Source organism: Nipponia nippon, unplaced genomic scaffold, assembly GCF_047370975.1.
Source record: "Nipponia nippon isolate SJK-2023a ecotype South Korea unplaced genomic scaffold, ASM4737097v1 scaffold_6, whole genome shotgun sequence".
Classification (NCBI taxonomy): domain Eukaryota; kingdom Metazoa; phylum Chordata; class Aves; order Pelecaniformes; family Threskiornithidae; genus Nipponia; species Nipponia nippon.
The window spans coordinates 529,307-550,441 of record NW_028262380.1 but is presented as its reverse complement, the minus strand read 5'-3'; the positions used below and the strand labels follow the sequence as shown (position 1 = coordinate 550,441).

Here is a 21,135-nt window from a genome sequence, read left to right as displayed (position 1 = left end):
GCCGTGCGTGCATGTGCCTGCGAGCTTGCATACCTGCATGTGCCTGCATGTGCCCGTGCACGGCAGCCTGCCTGCGCCGCTGCCTGCGCCTGCTCCCGCCTGCCCGCGGGGCTGCCCGTACCCCAGGCAGTGCCCGCTCTGCCCGCGGCAAGGCCCGGGGCCATCCCGGGGGACACCGCGGGGACAGGGGCACCCCGGTGCCCAGGGCGGGAGGACCCCCGTGCTGGGGACGGGGGGAACCAGGGACCCCCGGGGTGCTGGGGGGGCATCCTGGGATGGCGGCAGGGGACACCCCGGGGACAGGAGACACCCCAGGACAGAGGACACCTCGGGGCAGGGGAGACCCCTGGGGGCAGGGGACACCTTGAGACAGGGGACACCCCGGGGGCAGGGGACACCTCGGGACAGGGGACACCTCGGGGCAGGGGACACCTTGAGACAGGGGACACCCCGGGGGCAGGGGACACCCTGGGGACAGGGGACACCTCAGGGCAGGGGACACCCGGGGACAGGGGACACCCCGGGGGCAGGGGACACCCCGGGGCAGGGGAGACCCCCAGGGAAAGGGCGGCCGTGCCCTCACTGAAGATGGCGGCGTCGCCGACCCGCCGTGCCCTCACTGAAGATGGCGGCCGTTCACTTCCCCACCTCTCTCCCCGTGCCCTCTCTCAAGATGGCGGCGGCCGAGCCGGCGTCGCGGCGGGGCGGGGCCGGCGGGCGGAAGCGCAGGCAGAAGCGCAGGCAGCGCCCGGGCCGCCGGCAGCGCCCGTCGCGTCCCGCACCGTCCCGCACCGTCCCGCACCATGGACTGTTACACGGCCAACTGGAACCCGCTGGGCGAGGAGTCCTTCTACCGGTGAGGGGTCGGCGGCCCGGGGCGGCCCGGGCCCGATACCGGTACCGGCCGGAGGCAGCCGCTCCCCGTCCCCGGGGGGTCCCGGGGCCGGCTGTGGGCTGCTCGGGCGTTCCCAGGGCTGGTCACGGGCCTTGGGGCTGGCTGGGGGGTCCCGGGGCCGGTCAGGGGGTCCCCAGCGCCCCGCCATCCCTGGGTCTGCCGCCCGTCCGTCCATCCGTCCGTCTGTCCGTCTGTCGCCCGCAGGAAGTTCGAGCTGTACGCCATGGAGTGGAACCTGAAGGAGGACCTGCGGGACTGCCTGGTGGCTGCCGCCCCGTACGGGGGGCCCATAGGTAGGGCCGTGCCCCGGCCCCCCGGGAGCCTGCGCTGGGGTGGGAGCCCCGGGATCGGGGGTGTCCCGGGGCCGCGGCGGTGGCGGCTCAGTGGCCCTGTCCCATCCCGTCCCATCCCGTCCCATCCCATCCCATCCCATCCCGTCCCATCCCGTCCCATCCCATCCCGTCCCGCCCGCAGCGCTGCTGAAGAACAACGCCCGGAAAGAGAAATCCCCCAGCGCCCGCCCGCTGCTGGAGATCTACTCGGCCTCGGGGCTTCTCCTGGCCAGCGTCCCGGTGAGCTGCCCCTCTTTTGGGCTGCGCCCCGAGTGCTCCGTGAGGTCCGTGGCGTGCCGGGGGGCTCGGGACAGCCCTGGCTGCCCCCCGGAGAATGCCGGGGGCTGTAGGTCTCTGCCTCTCACCGGCTTACCCGGTGAATCACCAGGCTGCGAGGCCGGCCGTCACCTCTGCCTGCGCCACTCGCTTGCGTGCCCTTGGGCAGCTCCTCTGGTCTCTCCTTGGGGATGCGGGATGCTGCCGTGTGTCCATGGCACCCGAAGCTCCCCGGGGCGATGGCTCCGCGCCGCTCCCGCAGCCCCCTGAAGGCTTTGGAGGAGCCGCTCGGGAGCGGTGCTGTGTGCGAGGGGACAGGGAGAGCTGCAGGGAGAAGGAGGCTGCCCAGCCCTGGGAGGAGGGGATGGGGTGGGGACAGGAGCAGCAGCGTTGGCACCGCAGGAGCATCCTCCCTTCCCCGCTCTCCGGGGCTGGGGCGGGCACAGGGCAGCGAGGACGGGGAGGGCAGGGAGAGCTGCCGCAACCGCAGGGCCCTGCTGAGCCAGGGCAGCGCCGTATCACAGCTGCGGATGCCCAACCGTGGCCGTTGGCTTCACGTACATCTCCTGGAGGGACGTGTCCGGGGCTGGGCCGGCCGGGAGGTGGGCAGCCCTGTAATGGCCTCGCGTGTCTCCTGCCCGCAGTGGAAGAGCGGCCAGCTGGTGCAGCTGGGCTGGACGGCCAGCGAGGACCTGCTGTGCATCCAGGAGGATGGCACCGTTCTCATCTACAACCTCTTTTGCGAGTTCAAGCGCCACTTCAGCATGGGCAACGTGAGTGGGGTGGGATGGGGAGTGCAAGAGATGCCTGGGGCTAGGTTTGTGTGACGGAGAAGTGAGCTGAGCACTCCCCCAGCCCCGTGGGCCACGGTGGGGAGCCTGGGGCTCTCCCAGCCTCCCTGCAGGGCTGCCTGCCTTCAGGAACGAGCTGGCAACTGTCCCTGTGGCCCCTGGGGCCAGAATGATCCCCTCCTCGCTGCCGGAGCGAGGCCTGTCTGAGTTGGGACACCTGCGTCAGTGCAGCACAGGGCTGGGCTCGCTCCTCCCCGAGGCAGTTTCATTCCCAGAGTAGCGGCAGCGCGGTGCCGAGCCCCAGCCCGGGCCCAGCTCTCTCTCCGTGGCACAGGAGGTGCTGCAGAACCACGTGCTGGAGGCGAAAGTCTTCCACACAGAGTACGGCACCGGCGTGGCCATCCTCACCGGGGCGCACCGCTTCTCCCTGACCACCAACATCGACGACCTGAAGCTGCGCAGGATGCCCGAAGTTCCCGGTGCGTCCCCTCCCCGCTGCCCTGTGCTCCGGCCGGGCACAGGGGCCTGACGCTGGTGCCCGGCAGGTCTGCAGAAGCCGCCCTCCTGCTGGGCCGTGCTGTCCCAGGACAGAGTCACCATCGTCCTGCTGGCGGTCGGGCAGGACCTCTACCTCCTGGACAACACCTCCTGCTCTGTGGTGGTGAGTGAGCCATGGCGGGCATCCGCAGGGAGCAGGGCGGGCTGCAGCCCCCCGCATTCGCTGCCAGGTCCTTCCCGCCACTGTCCCACGGGCGGGCGGGTACAGCAGAGACACCTGGGCCCATCCTGGCCGGGGGCAAAGGGGTGAGGGTTGAGCAGGCGCAGGGCGGGAAGGGATACCCCAGCTCTGACCAGCCCTCAGCCCCTTACGCAGCCTCGGTGCCGGCATGCAGCACGTCCTGTGTCCCCAGAGCGTGCCCCCCAGGCGTCACCCTCTCCTTTTCCCCGTCCCAGACCCCCCCTGGCATGAGCCCCTCCGCCGGCACCTATCTGCAGATGGCCGTCTCCTTCAACTACCGCTGCCTGGCGCTCTTCACCGACACCGGCTACATCTGGATGGGGCTGGCCACGCTGAAGGTGAGCGTCTCCTTTCCCTCCCCGTCGCAGGGCGTTGGGGGGCCGGCCCACCCCTCTCTCCCTGTCTGGCAGCCAGATCCGTCAGGGTGGGGTGTCCACGCAGGTTCCCTCGGGGTCCCCACAGACTCGGGTCTGCAGGTCAGCCTCGCAGTCACAGTTCTGTTACGTCCATGCCCAAATTTGGTGGTTCTGGTACTGTTCCTTGGGTAGGCTCAGCCTCATCACCCCTGCTGGCGTGGTCGCTTCGGCGTAGGGGCCCTGCTTGCGAGTCTTCATTCTGCCCTGCGAATTCCCCCGCGTTGTGGGGCTCCTGCTGGTGAGGTGCTGGTCACCTCCCATGCCCGCCCGGACCAGTCCTTCTCCTTTCGCCCTCGGTCACTTACTGGCTCTCAGTCGAGCACAAGCAGCTTCTTGCTCTACATGCAGGCAAGCTGCGTGCCACAGCAGCGGAGGAATGTTTCTTATGCTTGTTTTAAGTGCTTACATGGTGTCCTCGCCCTTTGGCTGCGGCAGCGGCAGCCCTGGCTGCCTCCAGAGCTGGAGACGGGGCCGGGTGCTCCTGCAGGACCCGCTCACGGAGCAGCACCCGCGCTCCCGGTGCCCAGCGCAGCCTGGTCTGTGCTGCTCATCCCCCAGCAGCTGCTCTCAGCGCGTGGCCCCGGCAGCACAGGCGATGCCGCCCGTCCCTGCGCTGCCGTCCCCCTGACCCAGCTCTCCCCTGCCGCAGGAGAAGCTCTGCGAGTTCAACAGCAGCGTCCGCTCTCCGCCCAAGCAGATGGTTTGGTGAGTGGTCTCTCCGCCAGCCTCCTCTGCCCCTGGCCATGCCCACCCGTGCTCCTCCGGTACCCTGAGCCTTTGCCGGGGTCTGCTCAGCTCTGGCAGCCACCCCGCTGCCTCCCTGGGACACGCAGGGCCCTCTCGCATCCCCGCTCCAGGCGCGGGGGCTGCAGCTGGGCCGGGGTTAAGCTGGGGCTGGGGCTCCCTGGCAGGTGCATGCGTCCCCGGAGCCGGCAGCGTGCCGTGGTGGTGGCCTGGGACCGGCAGCTGATGGTGGTGGGGAACTCCACGGAGTGCATCCAGTATCCTTTGGGAAAGACATGTTGTTTCCGAAGGGCAGCCCAAACTGCAGGCCCTCCTTGGGCCGCCGCCATCTCTGTCGTGGGCGAGGGGGGTTCCGGGAACACCAGTGGTGTCAGCGGCCCCCCAGGGCAGTCAGAGGAGGCTGGACTTGTTCCTCTCCTCTGCAGTTTTGTCACAGTCTCCCCTGCCCGGCCCCGGCCAACCTGGTCCTGTACAGCACCAAAAACCCCTCCTGTCTGCCCCCCAGCCCCTGCCCCCTTCTCCAAGCCCTCCCACTGAGGGGATCCCGCTCCCCCTCGGCTCCGAGGGCAGCGCCGGTGCTGGCAGCCACCAAAGCCCCTGCGGCTGGGAGCGCTGTCCCTGCCGAGGTCCGGTCCCAGTTCCCCAAGGGTGAGGGCTGCCGGGGGTGGGGGGATTCCTGTCCCTCCCAGCTGCTGATCCCGTGCCCTGCTGCCTCTCTGCAGAAAGGGGGGGGCACGAGCCGGTGGGGATGGGGGCTCCAGGGGGTCGCTCCTTGGCATCGCTGGGGCTGGCCCTCAGCAGGGCTGGGCTGCCCCCAGAGCCGCTTTCTTCCCGCGAGCCCTTAGCGGGGAGTGCAGGTTTGTCCTGGATGAGGACTCCTACCTGGTGCCAGAGCTGGACGGGGTGCGGATCTTGTCTCGCACCTCCCACGAGTTCCTGCACGAGATCCCAGGTGAGACGGCGCCGGGTGGCGAGGCTGAGCGGGACCCCCCGCACCCGGGTGGGCAGGTCTCTCCTGCACCGCTCTGTGCCCAGGATGTGGCCCGTGACGGTCCCCAGCTCGGGGGGGTGGGGGGGGGGCGCTCCGGCCTGCCCAGCCCTTTCTGGAGGCTGAGGAGGTGGCAAGGGTCCCGCAGCGGAGTAGAGCCGTGCCCTGAGCCCCACCAGCGCCTAGTGCAGGGCTCTGAACCCAGTCCCTCGCCTGGCCCGGGCTCCCTCCTTCCCCGGCACCATGCCAGTTCTGCTCCCCTGCTTTGCCATCTCTGCTGTGCCCCTGTCTCCCCCTCCTGCTGCCAGAGCCCCCGTGCTTTGAGCTGAGGCCTGGCACAGCTCAGCACAACTGTTCCTCACCTCCTGCACTGCTGCCACCCTCGTGCTTCCAGAGCGGAGCTGCCCGGGAGCTGCCGTGGCTCTGCGGGGGGGAATAGGTCCTTGGGCCCTGCGTGTCCTGGCAGCTGCCCCTGCCTCCGTCTGTTGGACCCTTGGGTTGGTGTTTACTGGGGGCTGTAGTCGCCAGGGCTGGAAGAGCGGCCGCGGGCTGTCCATCGACACGGCGCTGTCCATCGACACGGCTCTGCCCCGCTGCTCGGGCCGGTGGTGGCCGTGCTCCCACCCCGCCGAAGGACGGGGCCAACACGGGCTCTCCTGGGGCCCCAGAGCTGCAGCAGGGACAGTGCGGGGGCGGGTTGCAGCGGGTGCAGGTGATGCGCCTGGGCTGGGGCAGCCTCTCGCATGTCTTGTTTTCCCCCCATCTGCAGAGGCCAGCCAGGAGATCTTCAAGATCGCCTCCATGGCCCCAGGGGCGCTTCTGCTGGAGGCGCAGAAGGAGTACGAGGTACAGCCCGCTGCCCCGCTCCAGGTCCTGCCTGCCCCCGAGGAGGCTGGGGTGGCTCCGATGCAAACCGCAGCCAGCGTTATCCTGCGGTGATGGGAAGGGGGAGATCCCAGAGGTCCCTGCCGGGGGTGAGGGCTCCCAGGGGTGCTGGGGCTCCCAGGGCTCACCCTGGCCGGCGAGCACCCCGCCGCTCTCCCCACGGGCTGTGCTCCCCTGCAGAAGGAGAGCCAGAAGGCAGACGAGTACCTGCGGGAGATCAAGGACCAGAAGCTGCTCCCGGAGGCGGTGAGCCAGTGCATCGAGGCGGCCGGCTACGAGCACGAGCCGGACACCCAGAAGTCGCTGCTGAGGGTGAGCGAGGCGCAGGGAGGCTTTGGCTGTGGCCGACAGCGTCTCCCTCCTGGCTGGCGGTTGTGCCGTGGCCGGCACGGCCTCAGCGCCGCACGCCTCTTCCCGCAGGCAGCCTCCTTCGGGAAGTGCTTCATCGACAAGTTCCCCCCGGAGAGCTTCGTGCGCATGTGCCAGGACCTGCGGGTGCTCAACGCCATCCGGGACTACCAGATCGGCATCCCCCTCACATTCACCCAGTATCCTCCGTGGGACGGTGCCTGAGCGGTGACCCTGGGGCTTGTGCAGGATGTGGCCCAGGCGGGATCAGTGCTCTTTGGGGCTCCAGGCCCTGCTGGGGTGGAGCGAGACGGGGAGGAGAGAGCTGCAGAGCTGCTGGCCCCGCAGGGTTTGGGCCCCAGCTGTGCCCTGGGCCCCGTGGCAGGGGTCTGTAGCTGAGACCTCTACGCTCATCACACCCCGCAGAGCCGGCCTGCGGTGCTGGCGGAGCCGGCCTGGCCCTGTGGCCATATGCACCGGGGCTGGCTCAGGGGTGCTGCCGGGAGCGGGGCGGGCACCCAGCATGCGTTGCCTGTGCTCCGTGGGGTTTTGTGGTCCCTTGACTGTCCCCACAGATACAAGCGGCTCACCATCGAGGTCCTGCTGGACAGGTGAGGGTCCCCGTGAGCTGGGCACAACAGCCCCGTCCCCAAGCAGCCTGGGCTGAGGCGATGTCCGGCCATGCTGAGTCCCCATCCCCACGGTCTTTGTCCCCCTGGCCGGGCGCTGAGCAAGCTCAGAGCCCCCCGCAAGGCTGGCTGAGCTGCTCGACTCTTCGGACCCATGTGGGGCCATGCCGCTGACCCGTCGTGTGCCACGCCAGGCTGGTCCTGCGGCGGCTCTACCCCCTGGCCATCAGGATCTGCGAGTACCTGCGCCTCTCGGAGATCCAGGGCGTCAGCCGCATCCTGGCCCACTGGGCCTGCTACAAGGTATGGAGGCAGCTCGGAGGGCTCTGCCCGTCCGGGGCCACGTGGAGACCTCTCCGCTCGTGCCCTTCCAGGTGCAGCAGAAGGACAAGTCCGATGAGGAGGTGGCCCATGCCATCAACCAGAAGCTGGGTGACACGCCAGGCATCTCCTACTCGGAGATCGCTGCCCGGGCTTACGACTGCGGCAGGACGGAGCTGGCCATCAAGGTCTCTTGGCTGGGGCCGTGGCACGTCTGGCTGGGCGGTGGGATGGCTGGGGGTCACGCGCGGCGTCCACGCGCTGACGACCCCTCTGCCGCCTGCAGCTGCTGGAGTATGAGCCGCGCTCCGGGGAGCAGGTCCCGCTGCTGCTGAAGATGAAGCGGAGCAAGCTGGCCCTCAGCAAAGCCATCGAGAGCGGGGACACCGACCTGGGTAAGGGTCGGGGCTGGGCAGAGGAGGGGCTCTGCTGCGGAGGGGAGGGATTTGGGGTCTGGGGTCTGGGGGAGCCCGTTCCTGGCTTTGTGCCTTGTGGGATGAGGGTGGTGGGAGCTGCTGGAGCCCCACGGGGCAGCGCTCGCCCTCAGCGTGGGGCTCTGCCCCGCGCCTGGCCGTCCCCTCGCTCCCCTCCCGGCGCTGCTGCCCGGGGCCAGCCCTGCGGGGGGCAGGGGCCCCGTCCCCCGCTCCCGAGCCGCCCTGTCCGCCCCAGTCTACACCGTCGTGCTCCACCTGAAGAACGAGCTGAACCGCGGCACCTTCTTCATGACGCTGCAGAACCAGCCAGTGGCCCTGAGCCTGTACCGCCAGGTAGGGGCTGCCACCGCACGCCCCATCCCCGGGAGCCACCGCGGTGCCCGTCCCCTTATCCCCTAACCTCCTCCCGTCGCTTCCCAGTTCTGCAAGCACCAGGAGCGGGAGACGCTGAAGGACCTGTATAACCAGGACGACAATCACCAGGAGCTCGGCAACTTCCACGTCCACTCCAGCTACTCGGAGAAGGTCTGTGCCCGGCAGCGGCAGGAGGAGCGGGAAGGAAGAGCTGGCGGGCTCCGGGCTGGCTCCTCCTCGCCCAGGGAGCCACATGGCTGGGGAGAGGCGGCATGCCGGGGAAGGGGCAGGGGGGAATTTCACTGGTGGGTGGTTGCAGCCAGGGGGGTTTCCACCCTCCCCACGTCGTACCCCAGGGCCGTCGTCCCCGCGGGGCTCTGTGCTGGCAGGCACCCAGCCTGTCCTGCCTGTGCCGGGGAGGTCAGGGTCCCAGGCAGGGTCCAGCGCTCTGCCCGTCTCTGGGGATCAAAGCAAAACATTGCAGAGCCGGGGTTTTGCCTTGGCCGCGTCTCGGCACCAGACACCCCTCCTGCCCCACCTGGGGGGCTCCGAGGGTGCTGCCCTGTCCCTGCAACGGGGCATCCGTGCTGGCAGGGGGTGAGGTGGCCGTGCTCTCTGTCCTCAGCGCATTGAAGGGCGAGTAGGAGCTCTGCAGAACGCCCTGGACGAGTACTACAAAGCCAAGAACGAGTTTGCTGCCAAGGTGAGAGCAGCCAGGGCTGGGGAGGTGCCGCGGCGGGGCTGGGCAGGAGCAGAGCTGGGCATCGCCGGCGGGCACGGGGCTTCGGCTGGGCCGCCTCCGCTGGACGTGGCACCGCACATCCCCCTGCCCTGCTCCGCGGCCGAGGCTGGGTGGGCTGCTGCCATCACTTGCTGGGGCAGGGACCCTCTGGGCCGGGGACCCTTCAGGCTGGCGCTTTGCTCCCCAGGCCACAGAGGATCAGATCAAGCTCCTGCGGCTCCAGCGACACCTCCAGGAGGACTTTGACAAGCCCTATCTCGACCTCTCGCTGCATGACACAGTCTCCAACCTCATCCTCGATGGCCACCACAAGCGAGCCGAGCAGCTCTACCGGGAGTTCAAGATCCCCGACAAGAGGTCGGTCGCAGGGGGCTCCTCCGTGCAGGGCTGGGGGCTCACCCCGGGCGGGAGCCGTGCTGCGGGCCTGGGGTCGGGGGGCTGCAGGGCGCTGGCAGCTCGAGGAGCTGGCCTGACCTGCGTCCCCAGGTACTGGTGGCTGAAGATCAGCGCCCTGGCCAACCGCGGGGACTGGGAGGAGATGGAGAAGTTCTCCAAGAGCAAGAAGTCGCCCATCGGGTACCTGGTAAGAGATTTCCCTGCTGGAGGGGGCCAGCCCTGCCCCGTGGGGCTGGGCCATGCCGTGGGGCGGCAGGAGGGCACCGCATGGAGCAGCCCAGGCTGGCGTGGGGCGAGGGCTGAGCTGGGGGCCAGGAGGGCGCAGTAGCCGGCCCCGTGCCCTCCCATGCCGCTCCTCTCCTCTCCAGCCTTTCGTGGAGATCTCGGTGAAGCACCACAACCGCTACGAGGCCAAGAAGTACGCGCCCCGCGTCACCCCCGAGCAGCGCGTCAAGGCCTTCGTCCTGGTGGGGTACGTCGGCTCGGCCCCGGGGGCAGCCGGGGGCGCGTGGGGCAGGGTCGGAGCCCGCGGGAGCAGCCAGTTCCTCGTGCGGCATGGCTGGGGACTTGGGGGGGCTCAGGGGGAACCGGGGGTGGATGAGACCCCCGGGAGCACCCTGAGCCTCGTCCTTTGCAGCTGGTGGGGGCTGCGTGGGGTGCCCGCCCGTGCTGGGGCTGTGCCTCGGGGAGGGGGGGAGCGGCGGCTGGGGCTGCTGCCCCGCTCCCGTCCCCACGCCGCCCCCAGCTCCCCGGCTCTGCCGCAGGGACCTGGACCAGGCGGCCGATGCTGCCATTGAGCACAAGAACGAGACGGAGATGAACTTCGTCCTGTCCAAGTGCACCGCCAGCACCGACGCCGCCGTGGTGGAGAAGCTGAACCGGGCCCGAGCCCAGCTCCTGAAGAAGTGAGCCGCAGGGGTGGGGGGCCGTGCCCTGGCCCCTTGCCCACCCTGTGCTCCAGGGGCTCCCGTCCCCCCGGCCTGGGCTGCTGCTCCCCCGTGCCTCCCCCTTGCCGCAGGGTGTCTGTGCCCGGGGACGAGGGCGGCAGGGGGGTGTCCGTGTCCTGCGCCAGCGCTGGGACGGGGCCGAGGTCTTCCTCGCTGGCTGCGAAATACAGCAGCGGGGCCCCCCCCGTGCCTGTGCGGCCCCCGCCCCCCTGGGGGTAGGGGGGACCCCCACCCTCTCGCCGTGTAGCTCCCTCCCTTCTTGTTCAATAAAGAGGAGAGCTTGCTGTCCTGGCTCCTGCTAGCCCCGCCACTGGCACCCCCGGCCGGGGGGCTGCCGGGGGACCCCGCGCAGGGTTACGGGGGGCTGGAGGGCGTTCATGGGGGCACTGGGGTCTGGGGAGGGGGTCGGGAGGGGGGATCCCTGGGGAGGCGTGGAGGGGGGATCCCTGGGGGGTCTGGAGGGGGGATCCCTGGGGAGGTCTGGAGGGGGGATCCCTGGGGAGGCGTGGAGGGGGGATCCCTGGGGGGGGGATCCCTGGGGAGGTCTGGAGGGACCGCCAGGGGGCGCTGCAGGGCTCGTCGCGGCCCCGCCCCTCCCGCAGCCGCGGTGCATTGTGGGGCGGGGAGATGGCGGCCCTCAGCGCGGGGCGGGCGGCGGCCGGGGTGAGTGAGGGGGCCGCGGCTCGGCCTGGGGGGTCGGGCTGGGCTGGGGGGTGAGGGGTCGGTCTGGAGGGGGGGCGAGGCCTGGGCTCCCGGCGTGCGGGGCCCGTCTGGGTGGGGGTCAGACGGGATGGGGGGGCCTGGCTGGGGGTGAGGGGTCGGTCTGGGCCGGGCGTGTGGGCTGGGGGGGCCGGTCTGGATGGGGGGGGCGGTCTGGGCTGGGGGCAAGGCCTGGGCTCCCGGGGTGCGGGGCCCGTCTGGGTGGGGGGGCCTGGCTGGGGCGGAGGGGTCGGTCTGGGCCGGGGGGGTCGGTCTGGGGCAGGGCGGGGGGGGGGCCCGGCTGGGGCGGGTGCCCTGGGCTGGGAGGGACGTGCGGGGGCGGGGGGGTCAGCCCGGGCCGAGGGGTCGGCCTGGGTTCGGGGTGGGGGGTGCCTCAGCTTCCCACCGCTCCCCCCAGGGTCTCCTGCGCGCCTGGAGCCTCGGGGCCTGGAGGGGCCTGCGTGCCTCCGCCGCCCTCCAGCAGATCCCGCGGGCCAAGGTGAGAGCAGGGGTCCCGCTGCCCCCGGGCCCACCCTGAGCGTGGGTGGGCTCGCTGCGGGGTGCGGAGCCGCCGTGGGGAGCGGGGGAACGGGGGAGAGCAAGGGGCGGGCGGCGGGGGTCCCTGGGCGGTGGGAACGCTCCCGGGCAGGCTCCGCTTGGTGGAAGCAGCTTTTCTCGCTCTGGGAGCGGCGCGTTCTCCGGCCTCGCTCCCTCCTTCCTCGGAGCTTCCTCTCCGGCTCCCGGCTCGGCCTCGCCGGCGTGCAGGGGGTCGCTGGCAGGGCTGCGGTGGCGAGCGTGCTTCGGGCGGTACAGCTACAGCCGCTGGCAGAGCGCAGCATTGACTGCAGCAGTGAAAATCCTTTTGATCCCAGCCTTGCCGCTTAATCCTAAATTTACTGCAGCCGGCTGCAGCAGTTAACAGAAAGTAATCCAGGAAATACTGCCTGAGGATTATTAGAGATTGAAGGAGGTAAGAGCGAGCGGTGGCTTAGCACATACAAGCGTCACTCAGACTCTGTGGTCAGGAGACAAGAGTCACAGTGGAGATGAGTTGTTTTCTGTGGACCTAAGGGTGGAAGAAACAGCCCGCGTGCCGGGTAGCGAATTAACGCCGTGTTTGTCACGTTCAGAGTGACAGGATACTGTGTTCCCGTTTATAAGCGAAGACGCCTTACGTTCTTATTTAAGATATTTAACAGCCTCAAGCTGCGCCAGGGCAGGTTTGGGTTGGGTATTGGGAAAAACTTCTTCCCCCAAAGGGCTGTCAGGCCCTGGCCCAGGCTGCCCAGGGCAGGGGCTGAGTCCCCACCCCTGGGGGGATTTAAAAGCCGGGGAGATGTGGTGCTGAGGGACATGGGTTAGTGGTGACCTTGGCAGCGCTGGGTTAACGGTTGGACTGGATGAGCTTAAGGGTCTTTTCCAACCGTAACAATTCTGTGATGCTGTGACTCTATGATAAGATGCTACAGGGAAGGGCGCAGCACTGAGACTGTTCTTTTGACCTTGAGCTGGGGCCTGTGCCGCGGTTCCCTCTGCAGACGCTTTGCTGCTGCTTGAAATTTAGGTAGGCGACATTTTCTGCCCTGGAATTTGATTCCGAGATATTAAAAATCAAAAGTAAAGACTATCTCGTCTTTCTTCTCCCACTTGCTCTTTCATTTTGCCTTTCTGTGGTCACCGTTTGCCTACGCTTTGTGTCCCTTCCCACGCCATGGGGCGGTGCTGCTCGTTTCCTCCTTTTGTTGTCCGATTAAATCGCTGGGAGCTGTTCCTGTCTCTGACTGCGCCTGCCTGGTCCCTGAGGCTGGTTCTGTGAAATCTCGTGCCTGGAGGTCAGCTCCGTACAGGGAATTACTTGCTAAAGAAGATGGGGATTAGTAAAAGCACTGTCTGAAAATAGGAGGCAGCTGCGGTGGGGGAGCAGGCGGCGGTGCTGTGGAGGCGGATCGCCTCTGCAACATCTCAGGAATTATCTTTGAGGCTGGTTTTGTCTTCGGGACCAAAAAAAAGGCGTGCTCAACAAAAAGCTGCGAGGCAATGTGAATACACCAGGAAGACGAGACTGTCACACAGGCGAGCTTAGGAGATCCTGAGGACGTGAAGTAGAAGTGAGGGAGAATTTAATAACGTGAGGTTGGGCTCTTGGCTCCCAGAAAGGATTTGTGCTGTACAGAGGGAGAGATCACACCTGGAAATGCTGCTTGAGGAAAGGGTCTCTGTTGCCAGTGGGTCACGGGATCTGGGCAGGCTGGAGAGGTGGGGCTGTGTGACCCTCATGGGGTTCAACAAGGCCAAGGGCAGGGTCCCGCACCTGGGCAATCCCCGGTATCGATACAGGCCAGGGGATGAAGGGATGGGGAGCAGCCCTGCTGAGAAGGACTTGGGGGTACGGATAGACGGAAAGCTGGACATGAGTTGGCGGGGCCAACTGTGTGAGGGTCAGCAAGGCTCAGGGCCGGGTCCTGCACTGGGGGCACAACAACCCCAGGCACCGCTGCAGGCGTGGGGAGGAGCGGCTGGGAGCTGCCCGGCGGGAAAGGGCCTGGGGGTGCTGGTCGACAGCCGCTGAACACGAGCCAGCAGTGTGCTCAGGTGGCCAAGAGGGCCAACGGCATCCTGGCTTGTATCAGGAACAGTGTGGCCAGCAGGAGCAGGGCAGGGATCGTCCCCCTGTGCTGGGCACTGGTGAGGCCGCCCCTCGAATGCTGTGCTCAGCGCTGGGCCCCTCACCCCAAGGCGGCCATGGAGGGGCTGGAGCGTGGCCAGAGCAGGGCAGCGAGGCTGGGGCAGGGGCTGGAGCCCAAGGCTGGGGAGGAGCGGCTGGGGGAGCTGGGGGGGCTCAGCCTGGAGAAGAGGAGGCTGAGGGGAGCCCTCATCGCTCTCGGCAACTGCCTGAAAGGAGGCTGGAGCCGGGGGGGTCGGTCTCTGCTCCCCAGGAACAAGTGATGGGACGAGAGGGAACGGCCTCAAGCTGCGCCAGGGCAGGTTTGGGTTGGATATTGGGAAAAACTTCTTCCCCCAAAGGGCTGCCAGGCCCTGGCCCAGGCTGCCCAGGGCAGGGGCTGAGTCCCCATCCCTGGAGGGATTTAAAAGCCGGGGAGATGTGGTGCTCAGGGACATGGGTTAGTGGTGGCCTTGGCAGTGCTGGGTTAACGGTTGGACTGGATGATCCTAAGGGTCTTTTCCAACCTTAACAATTCTGTGATTCTGCGATTCTATGAGCTGGCAATGTGCTCTCGCAGCCCAGCAAGCAACCCGTCTCCTGGGCTGCATCCCCCGCAGCGTGGGCAGCGGGGCGAGGGAGGGGATTCTGCGCCTCTGCTCTGGGGAGACCCCCCTGGAGCCCCACGTCCAGCTCGGGGGTCCTCAGCACGGGAAGGACATGGAGCTGTTGGAGCGGGGCCGGAGGAGGCCACAGAAATGATCCGAGGCTGGAGCACCTCTGCTGGGAGGACAGGCTGAGAGCTGGGGGGGTTCAGCCTGGAGAGGAGGAGGCTGCGGGGAGACCTGATTGCGGCCTTGCCATGCTTAAAGGGGGCGTATGAGAAAGATGGGACAGACTTTGTAGCAGGGCCTGTAGCGACAGGACAAGGGGGGATGGTTTTAAACTAAAAGAGGGGAGATTCAGACTGGATAGAAGGAAGAAATTATTTATGCCGAGGGTGGTGAAACCCTGGCACAGGTTGCCCAGAGAGGCGGCGGATGCCCCATCCCTGGACACATCCAAGGCCAGGCTGGACGGGGCTGTGAGCAGCCTGATCCGGCTGAAGCTGTCCCTGCCCATGGCAGGGGGATGGACTGGATGGCCTTGAAAGCGCCCTGCCAGCCCAAAGCCTTCTGTGATTCTGTGATTCTATGATATCGGGCGTCTCTGCTGCGCAGTGTGTTCGTGACAACACAGGAGCGGGAGCTCTTTAAGTTAAAGCTCACTGTTAGTACTGCAGCAAATCTTTGTTACTAAAAACTACTCTGTGGGTGCGGAGATTCTGCACAGGGCAAGTAACCTGCCTCTGGTTCGCAGCTTGCAGGTTAGGGTCCTGTTTGGATTTGGCTAGGGGGTGCAGCAGAAGGTCTGACTGTTCTTTGCTTTCTGTGCAGTCCGAAAATGCGAAGCCCGAGAGCACGTTCCAGGTCACCATGCTGCCCGGAGACGGGGTGGGCCCGGAGCTCATGCACGCCGTCAAGGAGGTGTTCAAGGTAATGGCTCCTCGGTGGGACGGGGTGGACGGGGAAGGGAGGAGCAGCAGCTGCAGCGTTGGTTAAAGATGCTGCTGATCCAGAGACCCTCCAGGACCAAGCTGTCTGTCTCCTCCGGCGCAGAAGAGAGCCGGTTGTGAAAACCCTGGGATCTCACCCTTTCCATAAATAGGTTCAGCTTGAGCAGCAGTCTTGCAGACTCTCTTCTTCTTCAGCCTGAAAATATTCCCAGCCTGGGGCTGTGTCCCGGAGCCAGCAGAGTCTGGGTCCATCACCCGCCTGGTCCTTCTCCCTCTGCTGCGGCAGCAGCAAGCGCTGGGGGTGTCGGGGAGGACACAGGCCATCCTCACGGCTCGTGTCGGGCCTGTGGCCGCAGGGCTGTCGTTGTCCAGCTGTCCAGAACCCTTTATGTCCTTCTGACCTCCTTCCTAATCTGTGATGAGCCCTGGTCTCAGGCAGCAACGTCAGAACTCGGGGAGGGCATCAGCAGTTGATAGTTCTGCCTTCTAACGCGCAAGTTCTGTCACGTCAAAGGCAGCAAGCGTGGGGTTGTCTGCCACGATACCGGTTACACAGCTGAAACTGTCGTTACAGTAAGGAAGGGGGGTCCTGGCGTTAAAGGTGACAGAAAACATTGTTCAGCTGGAACCGAAGTGACCCGGAGGTCCGGGTTCCTCTCCTCCCCGAGCAGGCAGGCTGGATGGTTTAAGGCGTCGCGCCCCAGCTCTCCGAGCCCCCCGGCAGCGGCCCTCGGTAACGTGCAGCGTAACTTCCCTGCCGAGCCGCTGATCTGACGGGGCGGCGGCTCTTTCTCTGCGTCTCTCGCGCAGGCAGCCAGCGTGCCCGTGGTCTTCGATGAGCATCACCTGAGTGAGGTGCAGAACATGGCGTCGGAAGAAAAACTGGATGAGGTGGTTGACTCCATGAAGGAAAGTAAAGTGGCCCTTATAGGTAAGGACGTAGAATCATAGAATCATAGAGTTGGAAGGGACCCACAAGGATCATCGAGTCCAGCTCCTGTCCCCTGTGTAGGACAGCCCCAAAATTCACACCATATGGCTGAGGGCGTTGTCCAAATGCTCCTCAAATGTTGTCAGGCTGCGCTAGCTGTTTGTCCAGCAAGGAGGGGCTCTCTGCTCTGCCCGCAGGAAACGTTGCCTGATCTCAGATGCCTTTAGGTGCTTTCAGAGGGCAGGAGCTTCTGTGGTTAGGGCCTGGAGAAGGAAGCGTGCTGTCTTTAAGCTAAGCACACGTTACTGAAGTACTTGTCAAAGCGGGGGTTATATCTAGCTTCTGCTTTTGGAACGAGATCTCCTGGTGCGGCCCAGAGACGCAAAGGGCCTTGTCGGGGTCCCCTGTAGATCAGTCTCCACGCGTGGCTGAGGTTCTCTTGAAGCACCCCCTGCCCCAGCCCTCGCTGCCCTGTCGCCTGGGTTCAGGCGATGTCCTTAGCGGCTGGCGGCGTGCTCCATGCTCCGTGCTCTTCTTACTCCTGCTCGATGCTGTCCCGCAGGCAAGATCCACACCCCCATGGAGTACAAGGGAGAGCTGGCTTCTTACGACATGAGGCTGAGGTAAGCCCGGTCCCCTGCTCGGCTGCCAGGGCTTATTGCCGTATTGCGCTTGGCCGTGGTGGTCTGCCACCGAACCGGGGGCCGAAGGAAGCAATGGGAAATGAATGTGTTATCGGGAAGCAAACGATCCTGAGGGACTGACCGTGGCCAGGAGCTGCCTCTGTGGAGCGTGGTCCTGCTGCCTGCGTCCTTGGGCGTCCTGGGGAGGAGCTGGAAAACGGCCAGCGGTGGGCTGCCTCCACAGAGGGTCGTCGAAGCCGTGCCGAGGCGTGGCTGGCTCATGATAACCCTGAGGGGAGAGGTGGATGGATAGACAGACAGACAGCGATGGGAAGGCATCTGAGGAGGTTGCACCACCACCAGCTGTTACCCCCAGTACTTGTAGGGAGCCGTCACTGCCCCAGAAATAGCTTATGATGAAACGCTGACTCTGCTGCCGCTTCTCTCGCAGGCGCAAATTAGACTTGTTTGCAAATGTCGTCCACGTGAAGAGCTTACCAGGCTACAAAACACGCCACAACAACTTGGACCTCGTGATCATTCGTGAGCAGACGGAGGGGGAGTACAGCTCTCTGGAACACGAGGTACGGGAGCCTCCCTCCAGTGCGCGGGTGCTCTGAGCCGTGCTGATGGAATCGGGAGAGCATTTGGGGACGCCAATGCACGCGTCCTCCCACGAGGACAGCGATGGGCTGCAGGAGGGATAACGCCAGAAAAAAGGGATGTGGGTATTAGGGAACCTCTCGATGGGGGGTGATCCAGCGTCAGGCAAAGGCGCCTCATCTCCGCCTGGGGGTGCCGGGCCTGGCGGCGCGGTGCGGGTGGGTGAGGCAGGGTGCCGGGCTGCGCGGCGCACGCGAGGGCTGCTCACGCTCCCTCTCCTCTCCAGAGCGCGAAGGGAGTCATTGAGTGCCTGAAGATCATCACCCGGGCCAAGTCGCAGCGCATCGCCAAGTTCGCCTTCGACTACGCCACCAAAAAAGGGCGCTCCAAGGTCACGGCCGTGCACAAAGCCAACATTATGTGAGTGCCAGGGGAGCAGGCTTGGAGCGCTGGTTGTCAGACGCGCGACCGCTGTCGCATCTGGGACCTTGTTGCGCTCAGCTCTTGATCCCAATCGGAGCAGCGCCGGTCTGGTCCGGAGAGGCTGGGCTTTCCCCGGGAGCAGTGGGTTTTCCTCGCTGTAGGGGCTCGTCTCCAGCATGAGGCCCGGCAGCTGGAGGCTCTCAGCTGAGAAGGGGAAAAGCTCTGGCGCTGAAAGCTGATCCCTCATTGCTCCCCCCGGGCCCCCGTTTCGCCACGCGTGGCTGCGGGTGCGCGGTGGTGTGGGGTGCTCTGGGGTGGCCTGCCTTCCCCTGCCCCGCGGTGGTGGGACGCCGGTTGCTGCTGGATTGCCGCCTGCTGCTGTAATGGTTTCACCGCTGTCCTGCAAACCCTTGGTGTTTCTTGTCTCGCAGGAAATTGGGCGATGGGCTCTTCCTGCAGTGCTGTGAAGAAGTGGCAGAACTGTACCCCAAGATCAAATTTGACACCATGATCATCGACAACTGCTGCATGCAGGTGAGGGTCCCGTTTCCCCGCCCCGGCGCTGCCGGCTGCTGCTGGGCCAAGCCAGAAAGATCTAAGCCTGAAGAGCTGCTGCCACCGGCAGGTCCAGGCAAACCTGGCCCGAGGTTTGCTCCTTGCACAAGGTGGGAGCCTTCTCCCTGCTCTGCTGCAGGTGAGGGCAGGAGCTGCAGGGGCTGAAGGTGGCGGGGGCATTTAGAATCGTAGAACCACAGAATTATTTAGGTTGGAAAAGGCCTCTAAGATCATCCAGTCCAGCCGTTAACCCAGCGCTGCCAAGGCCACCACTAACCCATGTCCCTAAGCACCACGTCTCCCCGGCTTTTAAATCCCTCCAGGGATGGGGGTGTGTGGCTCCTGCGCTGTTTCGGCAGGGCTCCCCGTGCTCCCGGCTGTTGCCTGAGCACAGTTTGGGGATGTTTTTGGACGCGGTGGGTTCCTCTGCTCCCCTGCCCTGTCCCGAGGGCTGTCGAGCCGCCTGCAGCCCGTGTTGGCTGCGCAGGGCCTCACCTTCTCCTCTTCCCTCCGTGCAGCTGGTGCAGAACCCCTACCAGTTCGACGTCCTGGTCATGCCCAACCTCTACGGGAACATCATCGATAACCTGGCGGCCGGCTTGGTGGGCGGCGCCGGCGTGGTTCCCGGCGAGAGCTACAGCGCCGAGTACGCCGTCTTCGAGATGGTGAGGAGCCTGGGCTCCCCGGAGGCGGCGGTGCCCTACCAGCACCCCGGGCAAGGCGGGGCGCTGCTGGGGGGACGGGGGTGTGGAAGATGGTGCATCAGCGTGGCTTCTCCTCCCGCAGGGCGCCCGCCACCCCTTCGCCCAGGCCGTGGGCAGGAACATCGCCAACCCCACTGCCATGCTGCTCTCGGCCGCCAACATGCTGCGGCATCTCAAGTGGGTGCCTCTCGGGGGGCGGGCAGCGCTGCCGGGGCCTGCGGGCGGCGGGGGCCGACGGAGGCACTGACCGCCGCGCCTTTCCTCTCACCAGCTTGGAATTTCACTCCAATTTGATCGCGGATGCGGTGAAGAAGGTGATCAAAGTCGGAAAAGTGAGTGTTGGGCAGCCGGCCTTGCCGCCTGTCCCTAGCGGTGTGAGCGGTGGTGGTAGCGAGCTGCTCCGCCGTCTCCCTGACGGACGAGCGTGAGCCTCGGACCTCCTCGCCCACGTCCAGCTCGGAAACGTGCGCGCGCGGCGGTGGCCGCAGTGGGCTGCAGTCGGCCCCTCTGCGCTCGTCGGGGATGGCTGCTGCTGCCCGGCGCGGTGCTTGCCGCCGCGGGAAGGTCTGGCAGGGCTGGGGGACGGCAGGCGGCCTCTTCCTGGCGTGCTGCCCGCGGGGGTCTCCGGCAGGGTGCCTAGAGGGAAGCTGCTCTCCTCTCCCTTCTCGCAGTCGTTTCACTCGGTTCACCATCACGTTTCTCCCTTGTTTCTCCCCTTCCCTGTGTTGGATTTTTAGGTTCGGACACGGGACTTGGGCGGTTACTCCACCACTTCTGACTTCGTCAAGTCTGTGATTGACAGCCTGCACCCCCACTATGGTGCCTAGGAGCCCCGCTCGCCCCGGGGAGCCGGGGACTCCGCTGCACCCTGCCGCAGCTTCCCGTGGCTCGCAGCCCCGCAGCCGCCCTTCCCTTCCCCTGCCTGACGTTCCCTGCAGCCCCGGGGGAGGAGGAGGAGGGTGGCTCTCCTCCCGCCCAGCCCACAGCCCCCAGTCACCGCCAGCGGGGGTTGCTGGAGGGACCGAGGGCTCCCATCGGAGCGAGGATCCCCGGGGTCCCCCCGGTTTGCGTAGGCAGCGTCGCCGCTGCGCCGAGGAGGGCGGTGCGGGTCTGGGGGCTGAGCGCGGCGGGCAGCGCCCAGGGACAGCGGGACCGCGGTCACTGCGGGAGCCTTCTCCTGCCCGCGGCGGCTTTAGCAATAAATGGGACCACAGGGCTGGGGCCCTCGCGCAGAGCGGGGATCCCCTTTCCGGCACCGTCCCGCGGGCGGGGAGCGGCGGCTGTGAGGCCTCGGCCCCCCCCCGCGCCCGCTGGCAGGGTCCGGGGCTGGATTCTGGGAGCCCGGGGTGCTGGGCAGCGCCGCTGCGCGCAGCGAGCGCCCCACGGCAGGCAGAGCCCCCGGGGAGCAGCGGCGGCGGGGGCACGGACGCCCTACCCGGGGAGCGCCCGGACACGTCTTTAACGCTGTGCTTTGTACTCCTGTTTGCAAATAAAGGGTCCAACGCTTCCCTCCCGGCCCAGGCGCTGTTCCCCGCCTGGCTCTGCCCCTGCACTGCACTGCTGCGGCTCGGGGTGGCCCAAGCCTGTGGGCCACCAGCCCAGGGGCCAGAAGCCGGGCTGGCGGCGAGCACAGGCCGTGGCTGCAGGTGCTGGGCTTCAGCCAGGGGCCCTTGGGGCTGCTGGGGAGGCGAGCCCAGGGCAGGGCTCTGCCGGCGAGGGGCTGCCCCGAAATCCTCTGCCCCTTCAGTTCCTGCCCCCCCAGAGCCGGCACTGGCAGAGGAGCCAGCAGCCCCTGCGGTTACCGGCCACCCCGTGGGGCCGAGGTAGCCGGGACCCCCGTGCAGGTGGCCCAGTGCTTGCACGCACCCAAGCCCCTGCTCCCGGTCCTGCGGCCGCAGCGCCCAGCGCGGGGCCGGGGGCTCCCCGCATCCTGGGGGGCCCCCTCCCTCCCGGTAACGCCGCCCTCTCTTGCAGGTGCGCACAGCGGACATGGGGGGCTACGCCACCTCCCTGGATTTCACCCAAGCCGTGATAGCCGCCCTGGATGCCTAGGGCCCCTCGCCTCGGCCACCCCGCTCCCGCCCGGTAATTTATTGCGTCCCTCAAATAAAATCGGCCTCTGCAGCACGAGGGGTCTGCCGCA

General features: G+C 66.9%; 2 protein-coding genes across 5 annotated transcripts; both read left to right on the top strand.

Moving 5' to 3' along the window:
* The first annotated feature begins 697 nt into the window (after positions 1-697).
* Positions 698-10,521, top strand: VPS16 (VPS16 core subunit of CORVET and HOPS complexes). 3 transcript variants are annotated; one of them, XM_087737330.1, is made up of 24 exons: positions 698-856; positions 1,100-1,188; positions 1,370-1,467; positions 2,148-2,276; positions 2,629-2,773; positions 2,840-2,955; positions 3,249-3,371; positions 4,099-4,154; positions 4,361-4,450; positions 5,051-5,145; positions 5,951-6,027; positions 6,247-6,378; positions 6,487-6,614; positions 6,990-7,025; positions 7,238-7,346; positions 7,418-7,552; positions 7,651-7,759; positions 8,034-8,131; positions 8,219-8,323; positions 8,778-8,855; positions 9,082-9,251; positions 9,381-9,477; positions 9,659-9,762; positions 10,055-10,521. In XM_087737330.1, exons 1-24 carry the CDS (start codon positions 804-806, stop codon positions 10,197-10,199), a joined length of 2,517 nt encoding a protein of 838 aa, XP_087593456.1. In that variant the 5' UTR covers positions 698-803; the 3' UTR covers positions 10,200-10,521. The 3 variants fall into 3 exon arrangements, with proteins under 3 accessions (XP_087593456.1, XP_087593458.1, XP_087593457.1); XM_087737332.1 differs by lacking the exon at positions 1,370-1,467 and having other exon boundaries at positions 5,046-5,145; XM_087737331.1 differs by lacking the exon at positions 1,370-1,467 and having other exon boundaries at positions 2,629-2,955; positions 5,046-5,145.
* Positions 10,522-10,823: 302 nt separating this feature from the next.
* On the top strand, positions 10,824-21,119 carry IDH3B (isocitrate dehydrogenase (NAD(+)) 3 non-catalytic subunit beta). Of its 2 annotated transcripts, none has more exons than XM_087737749.1 (12): positions 10,824-10,900; positions 11,355-11,435; positions 15,035-15,133; positions 15,964-16,084; positions 16,647-16,707; positions 17,159-17,291; positions 17,597-17,730; positions 18,165-18,267; positions 18,807-18,953; positions 19,075-19,169; positions 19,264-19,324; positions 20,967-21,119. In XM_087737749.1, exons 1-12 carry the CDS (start codon positions 10,865-10,867, stop codon positions 21,042-21,044), a joined length of 1,149 nt encoding a protein of 382 aa, XP_087593875.1. In that variant the 5' UTR covers positions 10,824-10,864; the 3' UTR covers positions 21,045-21,119. The 2 variants fall into 2 exon arrangements, with proteins under 2 accessions (XP_087593875.1, XP_087593874.1); XM_087737748.1 differs by lacking the exon at positions 20,967-21,119 and adding an exon at positions 19,730-20,500.
* The last annotated feature ends 16 nt before the right edge of the window (positions 21,120-21,135 follow it).

What these genes read in the sequence shown, in the direction of transcription:
- VPS16 (XM_087737330.1), top strand. Translation starts at nt 804, where the DNA reads ATGGACTGTTACACGGCCAACTGGAACCCGCTGGGCGAGGAGTCCTTC. An exon ending in TGGGGCTGGCCACGCTGAAG is followed by an intron (nt 3,372 to 4,098) that starts GTGAGCGTCTCC and finishes CCCCTGCCGCAG; the next exon opens with GAGAAGCTCTGCGAGTTCAA. An exon ending in AACTCCACGGAGTGCATCCA is followed by an intron (nt 4,451 to 5,050) that starts GTATCCTTTGGG and finishes CGGGGAGTGCAG; the next exon opens with GTTTGTCCTGGATGAGGACT.
- IDH3B (XM_087737748.1), top strand. Translation starts at nt 10,865, where the DNA reads ATGGCGGCCCTCAGCGCGGGGCGGGCGGCGGCCGGG. An exon ending in CCGTCAAGGAGGTGTTCAAG is followed by an intron (nt 15,134 to 15,963) that starts GTAATGGCTCCT and finishes TCTCTCGCGCAG; the next exon opens with GCAGCCAGCGTGCCCGTGGT. An exon ending in GTGCACAAAGCCAACATTAT is followed by an intron (nt 17,731 to 18,164) that starts GTGAGTGCCAGG and finishes CTTGTCTCGCAG; the next exon opens with GAAATTGGGCGATGGGCTCT.